This window comes from Neurospora hispaniola (genome assembly GCF_033458365.1).
Source record: "Neurospora hispaniola strain FGSC 10403 chromosome Unknown B0T23scaffold_7, whole genome shotgun sequence".
Classification (NCBI taxonomy): domain Eukaryota; kingdom Fungi; phylum Ascomycota; class Sordariomycetes; order Sordariales; family Sordariaceae; genus Neurospora; species Neurospora hispaniola.
In genome coordinates this window covers 497,190-519,039 of record NW_026944412.1, presented here as the reverse complement: position 1 = coordinate 519,039, position 21,850 = coordinate 497,190, and the positions used below count along the sequence as shown (strand labels likewise).

Here is a 21,850-nt window from a genome sequence, read left to right as displayed (position 1 = left end):
GAGATGCATGAGGGGTTGCCGAGCTGATCCCTCCGATATGCGGCGCGAGCCGGCCTCCGCCATCACACATTCAGTCATTTACCCTAACCCTCGTGATGATTGTTTACCAAGCCCCTGAATCCTTCACCAGTTTGTAAAGCTTGGTGATCCAAGAGATGGCTCGATTGCAAAGATAAAGTTTCTGAGAAATATGACAACGGTCACTACCGCTCAGCCATAATATGATTTGCCAATACCGGCGTTGGATCAATGCGAATGCAAGAGTGACTGCGGGAGGAGGAGGAGGAGGAGGGATATGTTTTTTTGCCCGTCACGACGGGTACTGTACTTAACTACTTAACTTCCACTTTCATACAAAACATTACACACTCTTATACCTCCCATCAACATCTAGCGCTTTACATCCCTTTCGTTGTCAACCACTCAGGCAATACAAGAGAGAACAGGCGGTAATTTTCGATCAAAGAGAAAAACCCTCCTACATTCATTACTTTCCGCCCACGACCCCAGATCCCGGACGGTTGGAATCTATATCGTTGTTGTGGATACTTCAAATGTATCGACTGGTGACCAAGGGGCGCCATTGTCTGAGTGATGAATAGGTTCTCTTGGCACAGTCCCGGCAACTTGATATGCCGAGCGCTCAGTAGGCAACTCGGGTGTTGTGTGAGCCCCAAGAACGTGAACCTCGTGGATCTCATGGTAGATGGGCAACTCGATAACGAGTGGCTCCCAGAGGATTGGTGGTCTGCAATCGAGTCAGAAAGACGGACTTGTATGTGTGCGTTTGTTTGACGCATGGGAGAATCCTGAAGTGTTGTCAGAGATTGTCACCTTTGTTGCAAAGCTGAACCTTTGAGATCTCTTCCTTATCACTGATTACAGCGGTGGATGAAGGAACATCTAGGCTGTAGTCTGACGGAAGCGGGAGCGAGACTGCCCATCAGCGAGAACTTTCCCTTGTTCCAAGTTGTGGCTCCCCGCTCCGTGACCCCAGTTCGCTCCGGCTTGGAGACACCTGCCGTCTGCTACCAGTCTTCCCAATGAACCTTCCCTTCTTGAAAAAGACAACGGACCCGACAGAGCATAAACTTGAAGAAGGCGCCAAGCCAATACTCTTTCCGAATGATGTTTCCCTCCCTTGCTCAAATCCAAGTTAAACCGATTGCTTTGGACGAACTCCTCTTCTACATTTTCATCCATCACGTCTGAATTCCTCGTCTTGTCTTTGATACGATCATTGTGTCCAAACTTCCTATAACGGCCGCCACCTTACCCAATCATCGATAGATCGACCACTTATCTGCTTCAATATTCCCTAGTACGCCCTGATCTTGCCTCCTAAACCCATATCTATATGTCCCGGATTCAAGCACCCCTTTGTGACCCTCTTCGCTGACCTCCGAGTCCAGCTATTTGCCATCTAACCGATCACGACTCACCCCGCTCACATCTTGCAAAGGGAAACCGAAGAGCTTACCCCCATCGGAGAGAAACAACTCTGCAAACGCCTCATGTTCCTTCACTCCCAATCTCGCACTCCTCATCGTTCTCCTGCTCTGCAACGAAGACCCTCGGACACCGAGCCTCTCGTCATCGCCTCTGGCTCCGGGACCCAGGATCACACCCAGAGCAGCCCTGCTCGCACCAGCCTCGTGAACGACCTCAACAGCAACGGCTCCTGCACCTACTCTGACGACGACGGTGACTACGACCAGCAGCAATCCTCCTCTTCGTGTCCAGACAACATGAACCACAAACATCCTCACAACCTCTTGAACAGCAACAGCAACAAACTCTGCCACAAACGCTCAACAACTTCCACATTCAATACCTACTCCACGGCTCCCACGGCTCCCATCGCCTCCTCCAGCAAAGTAAACGTGACCAACCCCTTCGAAGATCCCTCCCACATCGTCAACGAACCCTCACCCTCTGGTTCTTCCACCCCCTCCACAATCCCCTCCGATTCATCTACACCCCAACCTCATTCTCTCTACCGAATCAATCCCAACTCGAATTCCTTTCACCCTCATCCTCACCCTCCCCATGCCCTGCATAGCAACCACGGCCTAGACGGCACGGTCTCCGCCAACGCCGGTTTCACCGCCGGCACCACCGGCCATGGCGTGCCCGTCCCGGTAATCAACAAGCGAGCCCATACTAGTACTACGATCTCGTCAAGGAGATCGGGCAGGTCGACTTCTTCCAAACTCTCGAAGAGGGTGAAGAAGTTGCCACGGGCGGTGAGGCGGGCGATTAGGAGGTTTCTGAGACGAGTGACGGGGAAGAGCCGGAAGAAGGACAAGATGAAGGTGACTTGGACTGCGCCGCAGGATTGAGGCCGAGAAGCCTCAGAGGGAGGACATGTCAGGATGGAGAGGAGTGCGGGTTATTGATGGGGAATGATATGGTTACTGGTGAGATTAATTGGTCGCCTTGTTATGGCCACATGCGATTCGTGTGAAGACATGGGGAAATGGGGCATGTGACGATTGTTGCTTGTTTATGAATTGAGACAGATGCACGAAAAGGTCTTGGTGTTGGGTATCTTTTGTCGACCTGCGGGAGGCTATTATCCCTGGGGAGCTACCCTTTTTCGTGCTTCTGTGGGCGAAGCTACCTAAGAATATGCGAATGGTTTAGTGCATGGATCGTCATGGTAAGAAAAAAGACAGAAAGAGATGCATGACTCACGTTAAGCAGCTAAAAAATAGATTGATACCCCCAAAGAGACCTTTGGCAAAAGCAAACCTTAAACGAACCAGTCATAAAAATCATGCAGACAACAGAGAAACAAGAGAACGCGGAACAGTTTGGTGACAATTCAAGACATCGATCGCATTGCGACAATGTCCAGCTCTAGTTGTATTCCCTTTGCCTCTTCCACCACCACCTGGTCCAGCCCTTCCCAATATCCTATCCTATCCTATTCTAGCTCCCTTCGACACGCTTGCATTACCAAATTGGACATTACGACTAGTACAGTACACAGACAAAGAGTTTTTGTTAGATCCCCCCAACCTTCCTGTCTCTAAACAAAAAATCAATCGACTATTGGACAAAATTACCCCCGGGGAGCTGAAATATGCCAGTACCTTGAAAAGATGATGAGGTGGATATCAAGTGATAAGAATGAAAGAGGAGACGAAAAAGAAAAATGAAAGAAAAACCATAAGAAGGGCATCATGATATATATAGGTGTGTGAAAGTGCTGCTGACGTTGCGTGACAGTCGTATGATGATGATGATGATCGAGAAAAGAAAAGAAAAAGAAAAGAAAAAGCCGTTAATGCAAGAAGATGGAGAAGATCGCCCCCCAAGCCCAATGATGATCCAAAAAAAAAAAAAAAATAAGCAAAAAAAAAACAACAACAACGAAATCCCGGCCATATGACCATATGACCATATGACCATCCCCTCTTTCCAGCAGATATTCAACCGGAACTAAACCAACCAAAAAAGGTGTTGGGAAACAAAATGGAGCTCAGCGGGCTCGCTCACTCACTACTACGTATCCTTCGGACCTCCTCCTCCTCCCAGTCCAAAACTCATCCCCATACTCATCCCCAACCGATCCATCGTGCCCCTCCTATGTCCATGCCCATGTTTACCGCCATTGGCCCCACTCCCATCCCCTTTCCCCGTCCCCGTCGCCCCTCCCCGCTCACTCAACACCCCCGGGTTCTGCCCCGTCACCCGCCCCCAGTCCTCCCACTCTTTACTGATCTCCATCAACACGCCAGCCATCACCTGCGCGCTAGCCATGAGCCCGTGCCCTTCCCCTTCCAAGATGCGTACCTCGCACCTCCTCATCATCTTGCCCAACCACTTGACGTTTTCGACAGGTACTCTCGTATCGCGACTACCGTGGTGGATCACGACAGGGCGGGTAATGTCCACGTAGCGAAACCCAATGGTGTGCCGACGCTCCAAGCAGACCAAGAGGTCCACGGCCGGGTTGGCGCCCGTGGTAGCTAATTGCCAGATAGCGTGCGTGAGGCGGTGGTCGTATTGTTGTTGGCGTTCGCGCTCGGCTAGCGCCAAAGCGGCAGCGACGTCGGCGTCTGAGAGGCCACCCGAGGTGGAGTGGCGGGAGTGGTTGTTGTGTTCGTCGACGCCGGCGAGGTTGGAGGATTTGGAGCGGGTGTGCCGGTGGCGGTGGCTGCCGCCGCCGATGCCCTTGTTGCTGTTGGTTATGGTGGGGCGGATGCGGTCCATGTCTTCGTCTGCGCCGGTTGGTTCGGTACTGATGATGCCGGAGGAGGTGGCGGGGCGGTCGGAGTCTTTATTTTCTATTATGCCTAACGAGGAAGATTTGTCCTTCTTCTTGTCGCGCTTGGCGCGTTTTTGTTTGGGTAGGGAGGAGGTGATGCTGGAGCTGGTGGCGGCCATGAAGTTGCTGTTGGCGACTTTGAGGATGGGTGTTGGTAGTGCTCTTAGAATTTTTTGGCTGGTAGGGATGGCGTTGGTCGGTGGTAGGGGGTTTTGAGAACCACCTCCGATGACGTTTATTTGGGATGGGGGGATCCAAGGCGCGAGTAGATGGATCTTTCCTCTGATGTGTTGAGGCATGCGTAGCGCGGTTGCCAAGGCGTAGATGGCGCCAGCGGAGTGGGCGAGGATGGAGAACTTTGTGATTTTGAGAGCTTGACATATGGCATAGACGTCGTCTGTTGAGAATTAGCATTTGACACTCGAATAGCATGAGAGGGCAAAACATACCAGGCCAGCCCAGTGGCGTCGTGTTACCATCACTATACGGCTCACTATCACCCACTCCAGGTCTATCAGGGGTGATCATCCGGAGCTTCAACGTCAAAGCCAGCTCGTCGTAAAACGCGGTAATGTACCTCGTCAGACCCATGCCCACACAGCAGAAAACGGCACTCCCGTTGGGATCGCCCACTTCGCTGAAGCTGATTACGCGACCTGTCTGCGGATGCCGGATCTTCTGGCTCAGTCGGGGACTACATAGGTAAGCCTCGACCGTGTCGTCGATGCTGTCTGCGCTTTTTGGCCTTTCGTATGTAACATGCGGTCCAATTCCCTCTGTCGAAGAAGATTTGTCAGGATTTCCAGGTATAATAGCGTCGGAGAGTCGTTTAAGCTTACTGCTAGCCCGCTTGTTCTTATTATCAGAATTCCCGTTGCTATCACCGTTGCCTGCCAAAGAATCTGAGTTCAAAAAGGCTGATCTTCGTTTCGATTTTGGATCTGCATCGCGATCCTGTGGGCGTGACTGGGCGATAGCGGGAGAGGGTGCAACTTGGTCGGTTTCGGTTTCTGGGAACATGTTGACTGTAGGTGTGGATAATACTGGTTTCATGTGTAAGTCTGCAGAGAGGCGTAAGGGGTCCAGCATCTTTCTTTGGCGTCGTTGCGGTTTTTCGGTGCGTGGCTCGGGGAGCTCGCTGGGGTGCTCTTCGAGTTCGTGAATGGTGTCGTTTGCGCCAGTGTCGCTTTCCCGTATCGACTTGCGCGACGTCCTGGTAGACGACCGCTTGTGTTTCTGTGACCTCCTCAACGATGACTCCCTGGTTGGAATACCTGGCGGGGAGCTCCCAAAGCCGCTTGGAGGTTCCCAGTCCGTCGGCAACTTGGGTGTAGAAGGGATATCGCTGCCTGGTTCCTCGCTGATAATACTCTCCACCGACAACGGATCGAGACGGGGGGTCGAGCTGCCGCTTGCTGTGCCCGTTCCAACCAGTCCTGTGAATGAACTTGCAACTAGTGCCGAAATACCAATAACGCTCGTCCTCTTTTCGATTTCTTGTTCGCGCAATCTCTCCTTGCTGCTCATGTACATCAACCCGCGCTGACTGCGGCCTGCTGTCCTCCAATTCCAGCTATCGGCGGATTTCTGTCGGCGCAACGGTTTGGGGTCAGTGCCCACGGGCGAAACTGGTTCGCTTCCTCGTTCGATGCTCAGCTTGCCAATGCTTTCGACGCCGGATGCAAGGGATGCCTTGCTCGATGATCGCGACAGTGCGCTGCTGCTACCGCGCGAGAGCAAGCTCCTAAAGCCGGAGGGTTCGCGAGTGTGTGCGGGGCTCTTTGGTGATTTTGGGCCCTTGGAGGACACGGATATCTTGGAGGTGGGACGAGATCTGCCAGTCCGGACAACGGGAGGGCTTGCAGTGGCCTGGTCTACGGGGACATCTTGGTGCTGCCACTGAGTTTCGGAGGGCTTGGAGAATGCGCCGTAGTCGACACCGAACGAACCCGATTTGGCGGTTGGGGAGGAGTTGAAGGACAGGTCGATGGGGCTGTTGGGGCCTATGGACTCGAGATAGAAGGGCGACTCGAAATGGGTGCTCAGCGGGCGTGATATGGAGGAGAGGGATGTGATGAGGGACGAGATGACCTCAGGAGAGGCGGTTTGAATTGGTTGGTTGGGATCCCTGTCTCGGTTGTGGTTGGCGTTGTTGGCGCTGGCTGCTAAGCTGGCGGACGCGTGGTCGGTGCGTGGGTCTTTGTCTTTTCGTTCGGGCGTTCGGTTGGGATCTCTCCGGTGGTTTTCCAAAGTTTGCCTCCAAGTCTGTCCACTTGTTTTCTTTTCCGTCTCGACTTTCTTATTCTCGTCCTGCTGATCAGCGAGGTTTCGAATGCGGTCTCGTTCGCGGGATCGTCGGGGGATGGGAGGTGCTGCTGCCAGGTAGGCAGCCGGCTCGGGCAATTGCTGCTGCTCCATTATTCTAGGTAGTTTAAGTTACTGAAAGGTTGACGACGACGACGAGAATGGCGGTTCCCAAGTTTGCCTAAGTTATGGCGGGCGGCTGGGGACGTCGGGCCTCCAAGCTAACTTCTCCTAGCTGGGGAGCGGCCGTGTGTACCGAGTCGTGCGTTATATTGGAATGTCTTAGAGTCGTTGTATGCTTCGTCGATCTTGGCAACCAGTCCCTCTCGTAGTTGCGGTTGTGCTTGTACTCCCGGCTTTCTGGACCATGACCTTCTCCCGCTGCACGTCGCTGGGCGGCATAAGCTGCAAGCAATCAACTTTGCGTCTGCAGGTACGTCCAAGCAATTATTGGGTTGGACCGATGAGGTGGGATGGGATGGAATGGCAAACTTCTTGTTGGCTGGCTATGGTAGGGACCAATCGAGATTGAGTCGTCGCAAAAGTCACAAGTTGAATGCTGATGCTGCCACCGAGAGGGTATTAGGTGAATAAATATTAAAAGTTAGAAAAGTGTTGCTGTCTCGTAAAGCCAAGTCGGAAGCACCGAGCGAGTATCGTAGCGAGATATGATATTAGGTAGACTGGCTGTGGTAGTTACGTCGATATGGTTGGTACAGTATGTCGAACGGGCAAAGCGGAAGTGAGAGCGAGGAAAAGGTAGGTAGGTAGATCGGTAGGCGCAAAATCTCTGGATTCGTTCCTCCTCAGACCACCTCGATATCGACAGACGGCGTTAGAAGGGCGGGAAAAAAGAGGCTGGAAAAAGAAATGAGATGAGACGCGGCAAGATGGAGGGAAAAAAAAAAAAAAAAGAAACCAAAGTGCCGGACCCCAAGGCCGACAAGGAAGGCCAAAAAAGAGAGGAGTTCGAGTCTCGCCGAATCTGAACAACGACCCCGGACACATGTAGAAATCTATGAACCCTAATCCCGGACTGGTCACTTCCCTCGCACAAGGGGGAAAAGGTGCAAAAAGAGGACTGGTACGTCTTGGGCGCAATTCGCGATATGTATCTGGGATTGTGACCAGGAGGGTCCTGTACAAAAAGATGATCCAAGGTGGCATTGGTGCTTGTCATGTCCCCGTTGTGACCCTCCAAACTCTTTCATGCGCTCCAATGCGCTCCAATGATTTTGAGTGCTTCTCGGTTCCAGGATTCCCAAGATTTCCAAGGTTACTCCAGATGCCCCAGTTGCTGCAATGCTGCTGCAGGTACCGCTGATAGCGCCAGTGATGGTGGGGACCTGGAAATGGAATGATTGTGCCCGTGCTTGTGCTCGCAACTCCCGTCAACTTGGGAACAAGGACATCAGTCGTCCATCAAACGGGATGTCTGGATGAAAAGAGAGGGAAAAAAAAATGCAAGATGAGGATCTGTGGTCTTCAAGGGAACCATGCTAGGGCGGTTAACTGGGATGATAAGTTGGCAGCTCAGATTAACGGAAGTGATGAAAAGAGGCTGGCACGGAGGACTCTTCACAGCACGGGCATGCAGGTTCGGTTGAGTGGAGGTGGTGCAGCAAGAGCTCCCACTCTACAAGTCCCCAAAAGGTTCAGCACCAAAACAACCTGGAGAAACATGAGGCCAAGGAACCTAAGCTCCGATCTCCTTTGCCCCAGTTGTCACCACTCTGTTAGTGCTGCCACCAACTCACCATTCAATTCCCTAACAACCACCATGGAAATTGGATCTGGAATCACCACCGGGGAAGATTCCCATCTGGGAAAAAAAAGAGATGCAGGGACTGGCACAGTCTTAAGTTGCGTTCCATATCTTAGTAGCGCACCGACCCCTCATCACCTGCATCCATTTTCAATGTCTTCCTCTCCCTGTCTCTTTTGGCTGCCCTGCCCTGCCCTGATCCCTCCACCGAACAACGTGCTGCCCCTGAATAGTCCCTTTTTTGGTCAACCAGCAACCTCCGATTACCTAGCCAAGTACCTCTATCCATCCGTCCGTTTTGTGCCCAAATCCACTTTCCCAACCCTTTGGATCCTAGACTTTACATACCTAGGCTTTGAGATGCGTCGGGCTGACGACGGTCTGGTTTTCCCCCGCGATCATGGAGCTACTACCAATTGCGTCAAAGGACTGTGACCGGGCTGTACCCTCTTAGACGTCAGACCTACCTTTTCCTCGTAAGACGTCTATCATCCGGCATATTTGAACAAGGAAGAGAAACAAGCGGGAAATTTGTTCTACCCGCCCTTCTAGAAGCTTTTCTCCCTCGTTTCGTTTCTTTAGGGATGAACGGGTTCGGGTCCGGTCCGGTACGTACGCTGAAAAGCTCAAGCCACATTTTTGCCAGGGTCCTGGTCACTACCGAGAGGAGTAAGAAAAGAGGTTGCACCTCATTTTATTTGCCTTACATACTGTACCTGTACCTCGTACATAAATCGTGCCGTTCGTTCCTTGATGTTGCATCCCGACTAACCGAGGAAACAATTGTCAATGAGGCTTGGGCGGAGAATGATCTCTTTCTGTATCCCAATAAAGATATACAGTAGATAGGAAGTTCAGTGTCGCCGTTGGAAAACCAGGCGAAATAACTAGACGCGCTACTACACTACCATTCAAAGCCTCATTATTTTCCCGCTTACGTACTTCGGACGGTAAAAAGAAAACAACATTTCAAAAAAGCAATAAGAAAAACGGAACGGAACGACATGCGCCCAACCAGGAAACCCCTTGCTGGCCACCCCATACTGCATAGTAGATCAACCCAGATCATTCCCGCTTCCGTCCATTATCACCGGCCTGTGCTCCAACGGCCGCGGGACCGGGAACTAGGACCGAGACAAGACGAGACGACTAATGAGGTCGGGAAGGCTACCCGAGATTGATTTCTTATCATCGTTTCGGTTGATGGGGGGGGGAAGGGGGGGTTCTCGGGTTTGAGGACGAGAGCGTGCACGCATGCGCCACGGGAAGCTATTGTGATGTGCTTTTTTGATTCCTTGATTGACCCCTTTGGCAAGAGAGCGGGCTATGAAGTTCAGCGTCTGCGAGGTTCTTGAATATCGCTGATATCATCGCGATATCTACCTACGTAAGAAGCCGTTTATCTCGTCAAGCCTTTGGGGAAGAAGTGGCGTGAGGAAAAAAAACGAAAGCCGAAGAAAATTCATGACAGCCCTCGGATATCCAAAGAGGAAATGAGATGTCAAGTTTTGAAGAAAACAATACCTCCCATTCGTAAAATTCATCCATCATCCACTATCATACAAATCATATCTTTATCCATCCCCACATCCAAAATCCCTCGGTTCACCTCATCACCGACCCCGCCCTACTACTCCTCTCCCTAATCCTCCCACTCCTCCTCACCCCCATCCCCTCCCCAAACTCCTTGATCCCATCCACAAACCCCTCACCAACCTCCCTCAATCCCTCAGCCACCTGCTTAATCTCCTCCTCCAACGACTTGCTCAAATCCTCTCTCTGTCTCCTCGCGCTCATCCTCGTCTGCCTCCCACCTCCACTTCCACTTCCACCTTCACCAGCCTTACTTCTACCCTTCCTAGCACCACCACCACCACCACCACTGCTCCCCCGATTCTCAGCCCCCTCAACAACAACCGCCCCATCCTGCCTACTCTCATCCCTCAACAGCCTCGTGCCCAATACCCAATCCACTAACCCCCAAGCCCCAAAATTCCCACTTGTTCTTCCTTTTCCTTGCTTAGTCCCTCCTTGCACGCCCATGCCTTCAAGCGTCCCAAAATGCCGACCCTGCCTCTTCGCGATCCCGCCCACCAACACCCCCGGAATCGGCACCAGCGTCAACAGCGTCGTGTACCCCGCCAGCGACAAGGTCTCTTCCAGCGTCACCAGCACCGTAAACAAGTGCATCGTCAAGAGATGTAAGTGATGCGTGGAGCTGGGGATGGCGGAAATAGGGAGGTAGGGGACGAGTAAGGGGGAGATGTGGAAGGAGAGGGACAACAAAAGGGGAGGCAGGTAAAGAGGGAGGAAACGGTGGAGGAGGGAGGGGATGGGGTGGTCGGTGAAGAGGGTGAGGGGGGTTGGTTGCGTTGGTTGGAGAAGAGATGAAGAAGGTTTGCTGCGCCAGGAAGACGAGGTTGTAGAAGAAGAAGAAGAAGAAGGGGGGTTGTTGCCGGCGTGGGCGTAGCGGATGTGCAAGTTTGTTAGTCGGTTGGTTAAGCTGGAGCCAGAGCCGGAGCCGCGCTTCGAGGTTTCATGGTGAGCGTGTAGGACGAAGCGGTGGATGTAGTAGGTTAAGAGTTCCCTTCCCAAATACAAAATGGCGATGTGCTTGGCCATCTGCCATGGTAACGGCAGGGTAGTCGTTGTCCGAAAAACCGGCACTCCAAAAAGGGTGCTGACGCCCAAGGAAATAAGAACCTGAACGACGGTCGAAGTCAAGAGGTTGAGTAACCCTAGACCTAGAAGGCGGGCGTGCGTACGGACATTGCGATCTTGCAAATCGACGGCGCCTTTGTACTTGAGCGAGACCGAAATGCCCGGGCAGAGCGTGTCGAAAAGGAGAAAGACCAGAGAAGGTAGCAGCCAGAAAACGAGGCGGATGCCCAAAGTTCCGAGGATCTCGAGCTTGAAGGGCGACTGGCTGAGGACCAAGGTTGTCCAGGTCATGTAGAAAAACAAAAGGTTGAGCGAGGTGGACCAGGCTGTCATCGACGAGGGGAGGAAGTAGGAGACGAAGGGGAGGTTTAAAAGGGAGGCCATCTTGACATTGGTCTCCAGGGCCTGGAGATAGTGTGAGACCAGATGAGGCTTGTTTACATTCGGTGATGTTTTGGGTTTTAAATCCCAGAGGGGCCTCTACTTTTCAAATTCCAACAGTCCATTCAAAATGTGTGGGCTGAGAAGAGGGGCTGTTGACCTTTGGGTCAAAATACGAGTATGCGCTGTAACTGGCCTGACCATTCAACGTGTCGCGTGGAGACTGGAGCCGCCCATGTTACAAGTCAGATTTACACTGATTCTTATGAGGATATTGTTAGCTGAAAATATGAAGAGATCCGCTCTCCCAGCTTGGGGACCTTTTCAAACACCAAGAATTGTGTATACGACGTTGGTTGCCCGTGCTACACGAGTGAACAAACTCTGACAACTCTCATTCCATCGCTGAATTATCGTACCCTATGACGTCGAGCCGGGGTTGTTGCCGTCCTAGCCGCCCGTCCTGCTGCCGCCGGCAACTGTGTCGTGTACACTAAGGTATACATATAGGGCCAAGATAGCGGTCATTACTGGCAGGACCACTTGCCGGCCGGTGATGCCATTTTCGCCTGGTGCGAAGTGTCTTGATAAATTCCGAACGCTTCAAGCTCAGTCTCCTCAACGCCGTTGAGTAGATCGTAAACTTCTTTTGATCTTTTGATCCATATATTGCGTCCATACAATCATATAAAGTACCTCTATGTATAAACCTCGATACCGTACCCAAACCATCCGAGACCGAAAACAGAAAACATGAACCAACGGAATTACGTGCACACAAACAAAACACCAAAACTCGCTGTGCAATGCACATCGCGGTCTAGCATCCAAGGAGCCAAGTTCCTTGTATAACTGATAGAAACCGAAGAAAAACACAATAACCGCCCGGCCTGCGTTAACCCTTTACACGCCGCCCCTGTCTATGCCAACCCGTAGTAAACACCTAGTATCATAACTTGGCTTGTAACATCTGTTCACACATCCTCTGAGATCAAGGTAGGTAGGTACCTTGGGTACTGCATCACATCCAGCCCTTCTTGCTCTTCAGCCACTTCACACTGTCGATGCCAGCCTGAACTCTCATGCCGAACCGAGCATCCAAAACGAACCCATCCCATTTGGACACCTTGTCCAGATGCAGCTGGCACTCGTCTGTCTTTTGCTTGCGGAAGGATTCGACCTCTTCGGCGGCTGATGGCCAGGCCTCGGGGCTGCAGGCCTCCATCCACGCAACGGCCGCGACTTCATAATGGGCTGCGGCGCCACAGTAGTCGTCTCTAGTAGGGCCTTTGAAGACGGATCTGCAGAAAAAAAGGTTAACAGGTTAGCACAAATGTTCGGTATCAGGTCAAGTGAGAGGGAAAAGAGAGACAACAACATACTTGTCAACACCCAAAAGAGGCTCCACCAACTTCCTCGCCTCCACGCTCTTGCCCAGCTGTCTCAAAAACGACGACTCGGCCAACAATCCAATAGCCACCTCATCCTGCTCCAGCTTCTTGATCTTCGGAATCACATCCTTGTCCGCCGGCGCCGTGCACCGCTCCCAAGGTAGATACGTCCGCGCCTTCTCCAGCAAGTGAGGCGGCATACGCTTGCTGCCGTTCCACAAGTAAATCATCTCCATGGCGGGACTGACGCAGATCACATCGGCGAGATCCAACCCGTACGCCTTGACGCGCTCCTCCCACTTCTGCAGCTTGCGCAGCACAAACACCTCAAAGGGCATCGCCTTGGCCATGAAGCGTTTCTTGCCGGCCACGGTGGGGGCCTTGCGGAAGTACTCCTCCGCGAGCTTCTTGTGCTTGAGCGCCGCAGAGCTGGTAGCTTCGCCGCTGTGGAACAGATCGCGGTACAGCTCCAGCTCGGCGCAAGCGGCGAGGTAGTAGTATAGCGCGTGGCTCCAGCTGTTGAGCTCAACGCACCGCAAAAAGTGGACGGGCGCGGACTTGAAGTCAAGGGCATAAATGGAGTTCATGCTCAGCTCGAAACTGTTGAGCGCGGCAATCTGGCGCATCTTGCTGTCGTTATTGTCAGCCAGCATGGCCAGGGCCTCCTCGATACGGCGACCGTTGGCCAAGACGCGGGCTTCTTCGAGCCTCCAGAGGCGCGAGTCCGGATACCGCTGGCGCATCTGGGCAAGCAGAGCGGTGCACTCGTTGCGGGGGTAGCCGACGGCTTCGAACTTGGCACCCCCCGTGGAAGGCTTGGAGAGTTGCTGGATGTCGAGCTCGCTGGGGAGGATGTCGGCAATTCCGAAGAAGAGGTTATAGTACTGGAGGAGGACGAGTCCGGCCATGGCGCCGTTGACGTTGTCGTACTTGGTTGACTGCCAGAGCATCTGGACTCCCCTGTCGCGATCGCCCTTGAAACCAATGACGGAGAGAAGGCGGGAGAATGCTGGGGGAACCATGGAGATGATGAGCAGGAGAATACCAAAACACATGCTTGCGCCGCTGTGGACGAAGATGTCAACGGGTGACTTGAAAAGTGACCTATCGGCGCCGAACTTGTTCAGCTGGTCGAGGTGAGAGAACTGGGGTGTCGATGGCGTCGTATCTTCTGGGGAGGCATCTGGGAGTACACTCTGCTCGCTCGTCGCATCGGTGTCAAGTTGTAGATGGCCTAACTTCTCGTCGAGTATCTCTACATCTGCGGCCGTCTTCGCTTCGTTGGAAGCCGATGCGGACGCTGGTGTCTGAGGGCCAGAGGGGTCTTTGGCGACACTGGCAGAGTCTGCGGCGGCGCCGTTTTGCGAAGGAGTGTTTGCGCCTTTGGTGTTTTCGAGGGTAGCGAATTCCGAGTCGCTGAATGCACCAGGCATCTTGTCGAGACTCGTTTTGGTGGAGCTTGCGTTCGTGATGATACCCTTCTTTTCCAATGTCTGCAGATACAGCAACTCAGAGGCCATGATACCATCCAAGGTCGCGTACGCCTTTCTCAGCTTGTAAAATCCCTTGATTCCTTCCGTCAGACTTTCGTGCATCACAGCCACCACGGCGCCCATGAGTTGCGCCTCTGCGTTCACGAGCGCAAACTCAGAACCCGGAGGGTAGATGTGGCTTCCTCCTGACGGATGCCCCTGGGGGTATACCGAACCACCGTACACCCCATGCTTTTCCGCCTCTTTCTGGGCCTTCTTCATGTCATTCCATGCCCGTGTTTCCGTCTCCCCCAACCTGGTTGTCGCCTCGTTCATGATGTCCTTTTCGAATCCCAAGATACTCCTCAAAAATGTCGAGACACCCACACCAAGCTGGTGGAATGTCGAGGCATCTTCGCGCGCACGCAACATTGCTTCGGCTCCGTCGATATCGTCGTTCATAATCAACGCTACTGCTGCCATGGCATCTTCAATGTTGCTCGCCTCCTGCTGGGCAGCGCTAACTGAGGCGGTACTGGAACGTCCATGTTTGTTGAACTGGTCGCGCAAGGAAGTAGAACTGGCGGCCGGGCTCGGCGCAGCACTCGGCGCTTTGGACGACTGGTTCGAGGCGGCGGACTGTCCGCGCAACCAAAAGCGCAATGCAGCAGACATTTTGGCAAGTTCCAGGTGGTTGTGTGACCCTGCGTTTTGCGGCCGGGTCGTGTACTGTAACGGTAGCCGTTTGAAGTGGTGTTGCACGCCGCCGAGGACGGAAAGCGGGTTGGCGCGGAGGGGATGGGCGCCGGATGCCCGAGTCGCCAAGCAAAGATCCGAGGTCCGGGATCACTTATATAGTGCCACCGGCGTCACGACTTTTTGGTGTGAAAAATAGCGACAAGAGGACCTGCCTTTTCGCAGGCTGAGGCAAAAAAAAAAGTAAGACAGCGAAATCCAGACCCCGCTCTGCCAGGATCAAAAGAAAAAAAAAATATGAAAAAAATTTAAGAAAAAAAAGAAACCAGAGGCAAGACCTGGATATATACAGGGGTGCCGAGCGGCAAGGCCGGTGAAACCGGATCTAAGACGGCACTGCAGACCTGGCGAAACCTACCAACAAGGAAACCTGGGGTTCGGGGCGTAACGCTTGTTTGGGACTGGCACTGACGGGGGCGCTGACTAGGAGCGGCGCTGCGGCCCAAGCCGAGTGGGCGGACTGAGTGCCCGGTCGGTTCGTGGTGGAGATCCTTTTCAGCGCAATCCAGCTTGTCCAGGCATTCAGCGCCGGCCGGGACTGGAATCGAGGTTTCCGGCAATGTTTTGCCCCAGCGAGGTATGTATGGTGCCCGTGTGCAATTTGTTCGTTCAGCGCAGCGGGCGTACCGTGAGCGGGCGTGCAGACGCGAGCGAACCAGATCGGAAAGTGGGGTTTTATCTAGTTGATCACCGGGGAAGGACTCCAATGGAGCGAGGTCGTCGATGTCTCGAGATACGGTATGCCTGCCGATATCAAGCAAGTCCCTGTCGTTGGTTCTCTTGACTCGATGAACGGGTGGAGTTTTGCGCTGAAAGGGAGGAGAAATGCGAGTAAGATCGGGTTAGTAGGTTCGTGTGTACCGTAGGTTTGTTGTCAGGTTTTCGTTCTTGTACTGAGCTGCGGCTCGTTCTTGAAAGGGCTTCGTGGTCAGCAGCGGGGCTGGTCTTTAAGTATTCGCCCAAGTACGTGAAGGAACTAGTAGCATTGCCCCAGAGAAAAGAAAAAAGAGAAAAAGGAAAAAAAGGAACGAGGGGAAAGAGGCGACGAGGCGTCCAAGAGACAGTGCCTTTTCCAAGAGAGACAATCGAAAAAGGGTCCCCGATGCCGTCCCCGGTTTTCACACCTTGTTCCATTCCAAGGTTGCTGCCCTGGAACTTGGGACAAACTGTGGCATGAACTGTCATAGGTCCTTCGTTTGATACTGTGTTGTGTCAGTATCCAATTCAAGGTATACTGGAGATAGGTAATATCCAATGCAGCCGGCACGTCTACGCCGCGCGCTTCTGCACACCGTACGGTACAATCTACATCTCGAACCGTAGCCCTCGGTCTTGCATCATCCAAGAATATGGTGTGGGTTCTGAGAGCCGGCTTCCAGCCATGACGGAATGGCCGATTTCCATCAGATCTCCATATAGTCTCTGGGGTATCATCCATTTCTCTCATCTCGCGAATGGCTAGGGCAAAGGCCAATCGAGTCTCAATGGGACTTCTAGGTCAGATTCGATATAAGCACTGCAGATATCGGCATACCATGTCGTGTAACCACTTGCTAGAGGTAACATTGGAGTCCTGAACTGGTTACCGCGATGGCTCAGTTGGGCAGATATGTATTAGGTTCAGTTTGCAACGAGAGGGGAAAAGACGAAAGAACAAAGGTTTCAGAAGATTGGTTTGATGCCGCACCATAGAGCTACCAAAACAACTGAAGTGTTTGCAACTGAACCAGCAGGGAATTCTTCTTGTTAGGCGTTTGTCAGTCTCTATACCCAAGATTTCCTGGTGGGCTGATTCCCGGTCTGCGTGTTGAACTAGAAATGTTAACTGCAGGCAGGATATCAAATGCAAGAAATGAGAAGTCATCTGCAATTGTCAGTGATGGTTCGGACGAATGCAATGCCTGAACAGTGCAGCGTTGATCTTCCAATATGTACAGACAAGACATCAATGACGATGCCAAACAGAAAGACACACCAAGAGCACAATCACAACTCGGCGGGGTACATACCAAAGTGGGTCCAAGAGCTTTCTGCCAAGACCTGCAAAATGGCCCGTGCTCTTTCTTGCCGCCCCTGGCTCGCCCAGGCCAAGTGGGCGGAGGAAGCCGAATTGGCACGTCGTCTCGCTGCCGCCTTGGGTTGGGGACCCGTCACTCGGCAGCTGCAGTTGACGGAACAAACGACAAGATCACGAGCTGTCACGACTGACGGACTAAAAGCTACCTAGAGCTATCAACCACCGCAGTAACCAGCATCTTTCCGCGAAACCGACGATTTCGATTTTACTCCGTGCGCATAATACCAAACAACAAAAGCGCAACCATCATCACCACGACGTGACTAAAAGTACGCCCGACAAGTTTGCCCGCCTTTCCAACAATTCGTCGATACAATCCATCCGTCTAGCGTCATCAGCTTCAGTCCAGCTGCTTCCATCCCTCTATATATCTACACACAAAACACAAGATTCACAATGGCCTCAACACAACCCAAGAACGACGCCAAGTCGACCGAGCCCAAGCCCGAGCAGCCCGTTACCGAGAAGAAGACGGCCGTGTTGGAGGAGGACGACGAGTTTGAGGACTTCCCCGTCGATGGTTAGTCTGCCTGCCTGCCTGCTATGGCTAAGAAGCACCTTTTGCTGGACGCCGCATCGCATCCCAAACACCACCGCATCACGACCTGCTTCCATATATCATATCATTCAACAACCTCCCTTCTTGTACCCTTCATCATTGGCACGGACACTACATACCAAACCTCCTTCGACTTGCGCAACTGCGGAGGCTAGCTTCCCAGCTGTTGTACTGCACCATCTTCACCACTTACACTACCTTTCCCCCTCTCCTCCTCCTCCTCCTCCTCCTCCTCCTCCTCCTCCTCCTCCTTCCTACCTGTATCACCAATCGCAAACTTCCCAAAGCTCCCACTAGAAACAACAAGCCAGTTTGAAGTCAAGATCACATGTAACTAACAAAACAAACAAACAGACTGGGAAGCCGAAGACACAGAAGCCGCCAAGGGCAACAACGAGGCCAAGCACCTATGGGAAGAGTCATGGGACGACGATGACACGAGCGACGACTTTTCCGCGCAGCTAAAGTACGTCTTTTTTTTTCTTTTCGTACTCCTTCCTTCCTCCCTCCCGCCCTTTTTACCTGCGTCCCTCCCTCCCTTTTCCTCTTCCTCTTCCTCTTCCTCTCCCTCTCCCTCCTCCTGCTCCTTTACCATGGGCTTCCACTTCATCTAGCTAGCTTTGCGCTAGGGGGTTGGGACTGAAAATCCTATATCCGGTGGGCTGGTACTGCGCTGGGCCAGTCAATCAGGCGTTAAAATAAATCACACCATCTTGGAATTTTGGAGGAAACAAAAAGCAAAGTCGAAGAAAGCAGATCAGTTACTGACTTGTCTTTTTCAAACCATTAGGGAGGAGCTGAAGAAGGTTGAGGCTGCCAAGAAGCGGTAATCGGAGGACTTTCGAAGCTTGTACGAAGTATGATATGAGGGGAGGACAGGCGCATCAATACAATATTGATCAAAATTTCAGTCCGGGATCTTGCGGTGACATTGCTGTGCGAGGCTTCGATATGCGAGTGAAAGGTGAAGAAGACCCTCCGACTATAAAGAGACAATATCCGGAGACGTGCCGACTTGTCTAGTCATTGGGTATCAACACAGGGTCGAGATGGGTTGCATAGACTTCATCTTGAACTTGATGCATAGACTTGAAAAATATCTTGGGACGAACCAGATTCATCAAGCTTATCCGCACATCACACTTCGAATCATAAAAAAACTGGACTTTGAACTGTTTTGTTCTATTTACCGAATTGGACTAAAGTGCCTATCATAGACTGGCCCTGCTCATCCTTCCAAGGACCCTTTATCATCATATGTTTTTTTGATCCATCAGTCATGATCTCTCATTCAATATCAGAGAGGTTTCATAACATCGTCACATCTCCTCCCAACTCCTTTGAAAGCCGAGGACAAACTTACTGACGCTCGCTAAGAGCAACAACACCAGGGAGAGCCTTGCCCTCAAGGAGCTCAAGGGAAGCACCACCGCCAGTGGAGACGTGGCTGAGCTTGTCCTCAACACCGTACTTGGCAGCGACGGTAGCGGTGTCACCACCGCCAATGATGACGGTGCGGCCTTCCTCGGCAGCCTTGACGCAAGCGTCGAGGGTGGCCTTGGTGCCCTTGGCGAACTTGTCGAACTCGAAGACACCGGCGGGGCCGTTCCAGAGGATGGTCTGGGACTCGTTGATGGCCTGGGTGAAGAGCTTGACCGACTCCTCGCCGCAGTCAAGACCCATCCAGCCGTCGGGAATGCCGTCCTTGTCCGTGGCGTAGCCAGTGTTGGCGTCCTTGTCAAACTTGTCGGCAATGGTGAAATCGACGGGGAGGACGAGCTTGACGTTGTTCTTCTCGGCCTTCTTGACAAGGTCCGGGACAATCTTGGCGCCGGCCTCATCGAAGAGCGAGTTGCCGATGGGCATGTTCTGGAGGGTCTTCTTGAAGGTGAAGGCCATGCCACCGCAGACGATGAGGGTGTTGACCTTGTCGAGCAGGTTGTCGATCAGCTGGATCTTGTCGGAAACCTTGGCACCGCCGAGGATGGAGAGGAAGGGGCGCTGGGGCGACTCGAGAACCTTGGCAAAGTACTGGAGCTCCTTCTTCATGAGGAAACCGGCGGCCTTCACGGGGAGGTCAATGCCGACCATGGAGGAGTGGGCGCGGTGGGCAGTGCCGAAAGCATCGTCTGTGGAATATGGTGTTAGCTACTGTGCCCAATCTTGAAGCCAAGGGGACTGGAAAACTCACTGATGTACACATCACCGAGCTTGGTGAGGTTCTTGCGGAACTCCTCAACCTTGGCCTTGTCGGCCTTGACCTTGTTGCCCTCGGCATCGGTGCCCTTGCCCTCCTCCTCAATGTGGAAGCGGAGGTTCTCAAGGAGAATGACTTCGCCGTTGTCGGCCTTGTTGACAATCTCCTCAACCTCGGGACCAACGCAGTCGGGGGCGAAGGTAACCTTCTTGCCGAGGAGCTTCTCGAGCTCAGGAACAACGGGCTTCAGGGAGTACTTGGGGTTGGGCTTGCCGTCGGGACGGCCAAGGTGAGACATGAGGACAACGGCCTTGGCGCCATGGTCGAGCGCATACTTGATGGTGGGGATGGCACCGGCGATGCGCTGGGGGTTGGTGACCTTCTTTTCGGCGTCAAGGGGGACGTTGAAGTCGACCTAGAGAAGGGTGGCATGTTAGAACTTTTGTCTGGTCACCCATCCATCCACCTATATGAATCACACAGCGACACAAGGAGCTAGCTAGCGCTAGAAGAAACTTACACGGATGAGGACGCGCTTGCCCTTGAGGTCGACGTCCTCGATGGAGAGCTTGTTGGAGAGAGACATGATGGCGATTTGTATGTGACTAGGTATCACGAACTGGAGCGACGATGAGAAGGAAGATCAAGAGAGAGAAAGGATCAAACACAAGACTACGAGAGGATGTCTTATCAACAGAATGAAAGCGAAGGGTGAGAATCAGGTGGATATGCGACAACACGCGATGATGATAGGTCAGCTTCTATTCTTGTGTTAATCCCGTTTGCTTTGCCAATCCTTTTGCAAAGCTCAACAAGACGCAAATTCTCTGTCAACGCCGGGCGCTTCCCCCGAAGCGGTCGCAATGGCCCGGGGGCAGGAGAGAGAGTGGCTATGATGGAGGGGCAGAAGGGGGTAAGCGAATTGAGAATGGAGGGGTAACACCGAGCTCCTGTGGAGCCAATTCGCAAAGAGGGGGCCAGTGACGTCGAGGCGCTGAGGGTCTGCTGTTGCGGATGGGGTGATCCTTCCATTGAAGACCCTCTGGGCCTCTGGGATCATTCTACAAGGAACAACGGCAATAGCATCCCGGCGGGCAGTATATGCAAATTAGTGCCAAAGGGCTCCGATTGTCGCTATTGAACATGTTGTTAAATCGGTCCGATATGCCTAGAGGCAAAGTCTGGACGGGGACTATTAGACGATCTTAAATTGTTATCACTTATACCGGTGAAAAATTCGATTATACAACGATATGTCTTGAGACGACAGCAAGCAAAGCACTGCAGAAACTCCCATCGCGACATTGACAACTTTGACAAGGCAGGCACCACGAACCAACATGCCTCACGCTGCCTGCACATGGCGGTCACGCATTCGCTGCCATTTCCACACGACTTTTACCTATTCGGGAACATGATTTGGCAACATAACCTCGGAACCGGACAAGTCGAGAATATGTCGGCTTCCTTCGACCAGTTTGACCCTGGTAGGAGTCGTACCACCCTTTCCATTAATCCGGATTTCGGCTTACCGGGGAGGAATGGAGGGACAACGTGATCATCTTTCTGGGCGTGGTATATAATCTAACCATTTCATACGATCTCTCATGTTCGGAAGACTTTTATGTAGATCTCCCGACCGCTTCTTACCGTCTCACACGTTACGCCTTTGAGTATCGCACCAGGTACATCACAAGTAGTGAGAATTAACGTCAGATGGTTCTGTGTTTTAATTGAGACTGGGTCTAGCTAGATACAACGAACGGAACGAAGGAAAAGGGCAATGTTACCCTCGGTCAAAACTCCAAGACGCCTTGAGGTCGGTCAGCTGTATAAAAGAAGTGCCGTGGTATAGTATCCTCCGAACCCCTTCCATGAACTCTTTTACAATTCCCCTCTCCGCGAGAAAAAGCAGGGACAAAGGCAACCCGGCAGGTGTATAGTACTGTTCATGTCGTTGCGCGGATATTCTTTAGGTAGGTATTTGCCCCAGTTGGCAACTTGTGATCAT

At 52.6% G+C, this 21,850-nt stretch overlaps 6 protein-coding genes across 6 annotated transcripts; 2 read left to right on the top strand and 4 right to left on the bottom strand.

Moving 5' to 3' along the window:
• Positions 1 to 1,150: 1,150 nt before the first annotated feature.
• On the top strand, positions 1,151 to 2,384 carry B0T23DRAFT_207795 (uncharacterized protein). The gene has a single exon (XM_062833493.1). The coding sequence runs from the start codon at positions 1,515 to 1,517 to the stop codon at positions 2,340 to 2,342; it is 828 nt and encodes a 275-aa protein (XP_062689613.1). The 5' UTR covers positions 1,151 to 1,514; the 3' UTR covers positions 2,343 to 2,384.
• Positions 2,385 to 3,510: 1,126 nt separating this feature from the next.
• On the bottom strand, positions 3,511 to 6,694 carry B0T23DRAFT_363433 (Alpha/Beta hydrolase protein; the record flags this gene model as incomplete). Its single annotated transcript, XM_062836323.1, has 4 exons — positions 3,511 to 4,673; positions 4,726 to 5,052; positions 5,116 to 5,319; positions 5,746 to 6,694. The coding sequence occupies 4 exons, from the start codon at positions 6,692 to 6,694 to the stop codon at positions 3,511 to 3,513; spliced, it is 2,643 nt and encodes an 880-aa protein (XP_062689612.1).
• A 1,999-nt stretch (positions 6,695 to 8,693) lies between these two features.
• B0T23DRAFT_455667 (uncharacterized protein) lies at positions 8,694 to 11,649 on the bottom strand (the record flags this gene model as incomplete). The annotated part of the gene is made up of 2 exons (XM_062841248.1): positions 9,977 to 11,649; positions 8,694 to 8,785 (listed from the first exon to the last, which is right to left on the bottom strand). The coding sequence occupies exons 1-2, from the start codon at positions 11,388 to 11,390 to the stop codon at positions 8,694 to 8,696; spliced, it is 1,506 nt and encodes a 501-aa protein (XP_062689611.1). The 5' UTR covers positions 11,391 to 11,649.
• A 655-nt stretch (positions 11,650 to 12,304) lies between these two features.
• Positions 12,305 to 15,342, bottom strand: B0T23DRAFT_207753 (mitochondrial outer membrane protein iml-2). Its single transcript, XM_062833492.1, has 2 exons — positions 12,770 to 15,342; positions 12,305 to 12,688 (listed from the first exon to the last, which is right to left on the bottom strand). The coding sequence occupies exons 1-2, from the start codon at positions 14,923 to 14,925 to the stop codon at positions 12,409 to 12,411; spliced, it is 2,436 nt and encodes an 811-aa protein (XP_062689610.1). The 5' UTR covers positions 14,926 to 15,342; the 3' UTR covers positions 12,305 to 12,408.
• Positions 15,343 to 16,991: 1,649 nt separating this feature from the next.
• Positions 16,992 to 18,814, top strand: B0T23DRAFT_386031 (putative 26S proteasome complex subunit sem-1). The gene is made up of 3 exons (XM_062837579.1): positions 16,992 to 17,603; positions 17,997 to 18,108; positions 18,433 to 18,814. The coding sequence occupies exons 1-3, from the start codon at positions 17,480 to 17,482 to the stop codon at positions 18,470 to 18,472; spliced, it is 276 nt and encodes a 91-aa protein (XP_062689609.1). The 5' UTR covers positions 16,992 to 17,479; the 3' UTR covers positions 18,473 to 18,814.
• On the bottom strand, positions 18,804 to 20,838 carry B0T23DRAFT_343343 (phosphoglycerate kinase). The gene is made up of 3 exons (XM_062835919.1): positions 20,360 to 20,838; positions 19,834 to 20,254; positions 18,804 to 19,771 (listed from the first exon to the last, which is right to left on the bottom strand). Exons 1-3 carry the CDS (start codon positions 20,423 to 20,425, stop codon positions 19,002 to 19,004), a joined length of 1,257 nt encoding a protein of 418 aa, XP_062689608.1. The 5' UTR covers positions 20,426 to 20,838; the 3' UTR covers positions 18,804 to 19,001.
• Between the last annotated feature and the right edge of the window lie 1,012 nt (positions 20,839 to 21,850).

What these genes read in the sequence shown, in the direction of transcription:
- B0T23DRAFT_207795 (XM_062833493.1), top strand. Translation starts at nt 1,515, where the DNA reads ATGTTCCTTCACTCCCAATCTCGCACTCCTCATCGTTCTCCTGCTCTG.
- B0T23DRAFT_207753 (XM_062833492.1), bottom strand. Translation starts at nt 14,925, where the DNA reads ATGTCTGCTGCATTGCGCTTTTGGTTGCGCGGACAGTCCGCCGCCTCG. An exon ending in CCTCTTTTGGGTGTTGACAA is followed by an intron (nt 12,689 to 12,769) that starts GTATGTTGTTGT and finishes TTTTTTCTGCAG; the next exon opens with ATCCGTCTTCAAAGGCCCTA.
- B0T23DRAFT_386031 (XM_062837579.1), top strand. Translation starts at nt 17,480, where the DNA reads ATGGCCTCAACACAACCCAAGAACGACGCCAAGTCGACCGAGCCCAAG. An exon ending in TGAGGACTTCCCCGTCGATG is followed by an intron (nt 17,604 to 17,996) that starts GTTAGTCTGCCT and finishes ACAAACAAACAG; the next exon opens with ACTGGGAAGCCGAAGACACA. An exon ending in GACTTTTCCGCGCAGCTAAA is followed by an intron (nt 18,109 to 18,432) that starts GTACGTCTTTTT and finishes TCAAACCATTAG; the next exon opens with GGAGGAGCTGAAGAAGGTTG.
- B0T23DRAFT_343343 (XM_062835919.1), bottom strand. Translation starts at nt 20,425, where the DNA reads ATGTCTCTCTCCAACAAGCTCTCCATCGAGGACGTCGACCTCAAGGGC. An exon ending in GCAAGCGCGTCCTCATCCGT is followed by an intron (nt 20,255 to 20,359) that starts GTAAGTTTCTTC and finishes ACCCTTCTCTAG; the next exon opens with GTCGACTTCAACGTCCCCCT. An exon ending in GCTCGGTGATGTGTACATCA is followed by an intron (nt 19,772 to 19,833) that starts GTGAGTTTTCCA and finishes CATATTCCACAG; the next exon opens with ACGATGCTTTCGGCACTGCC.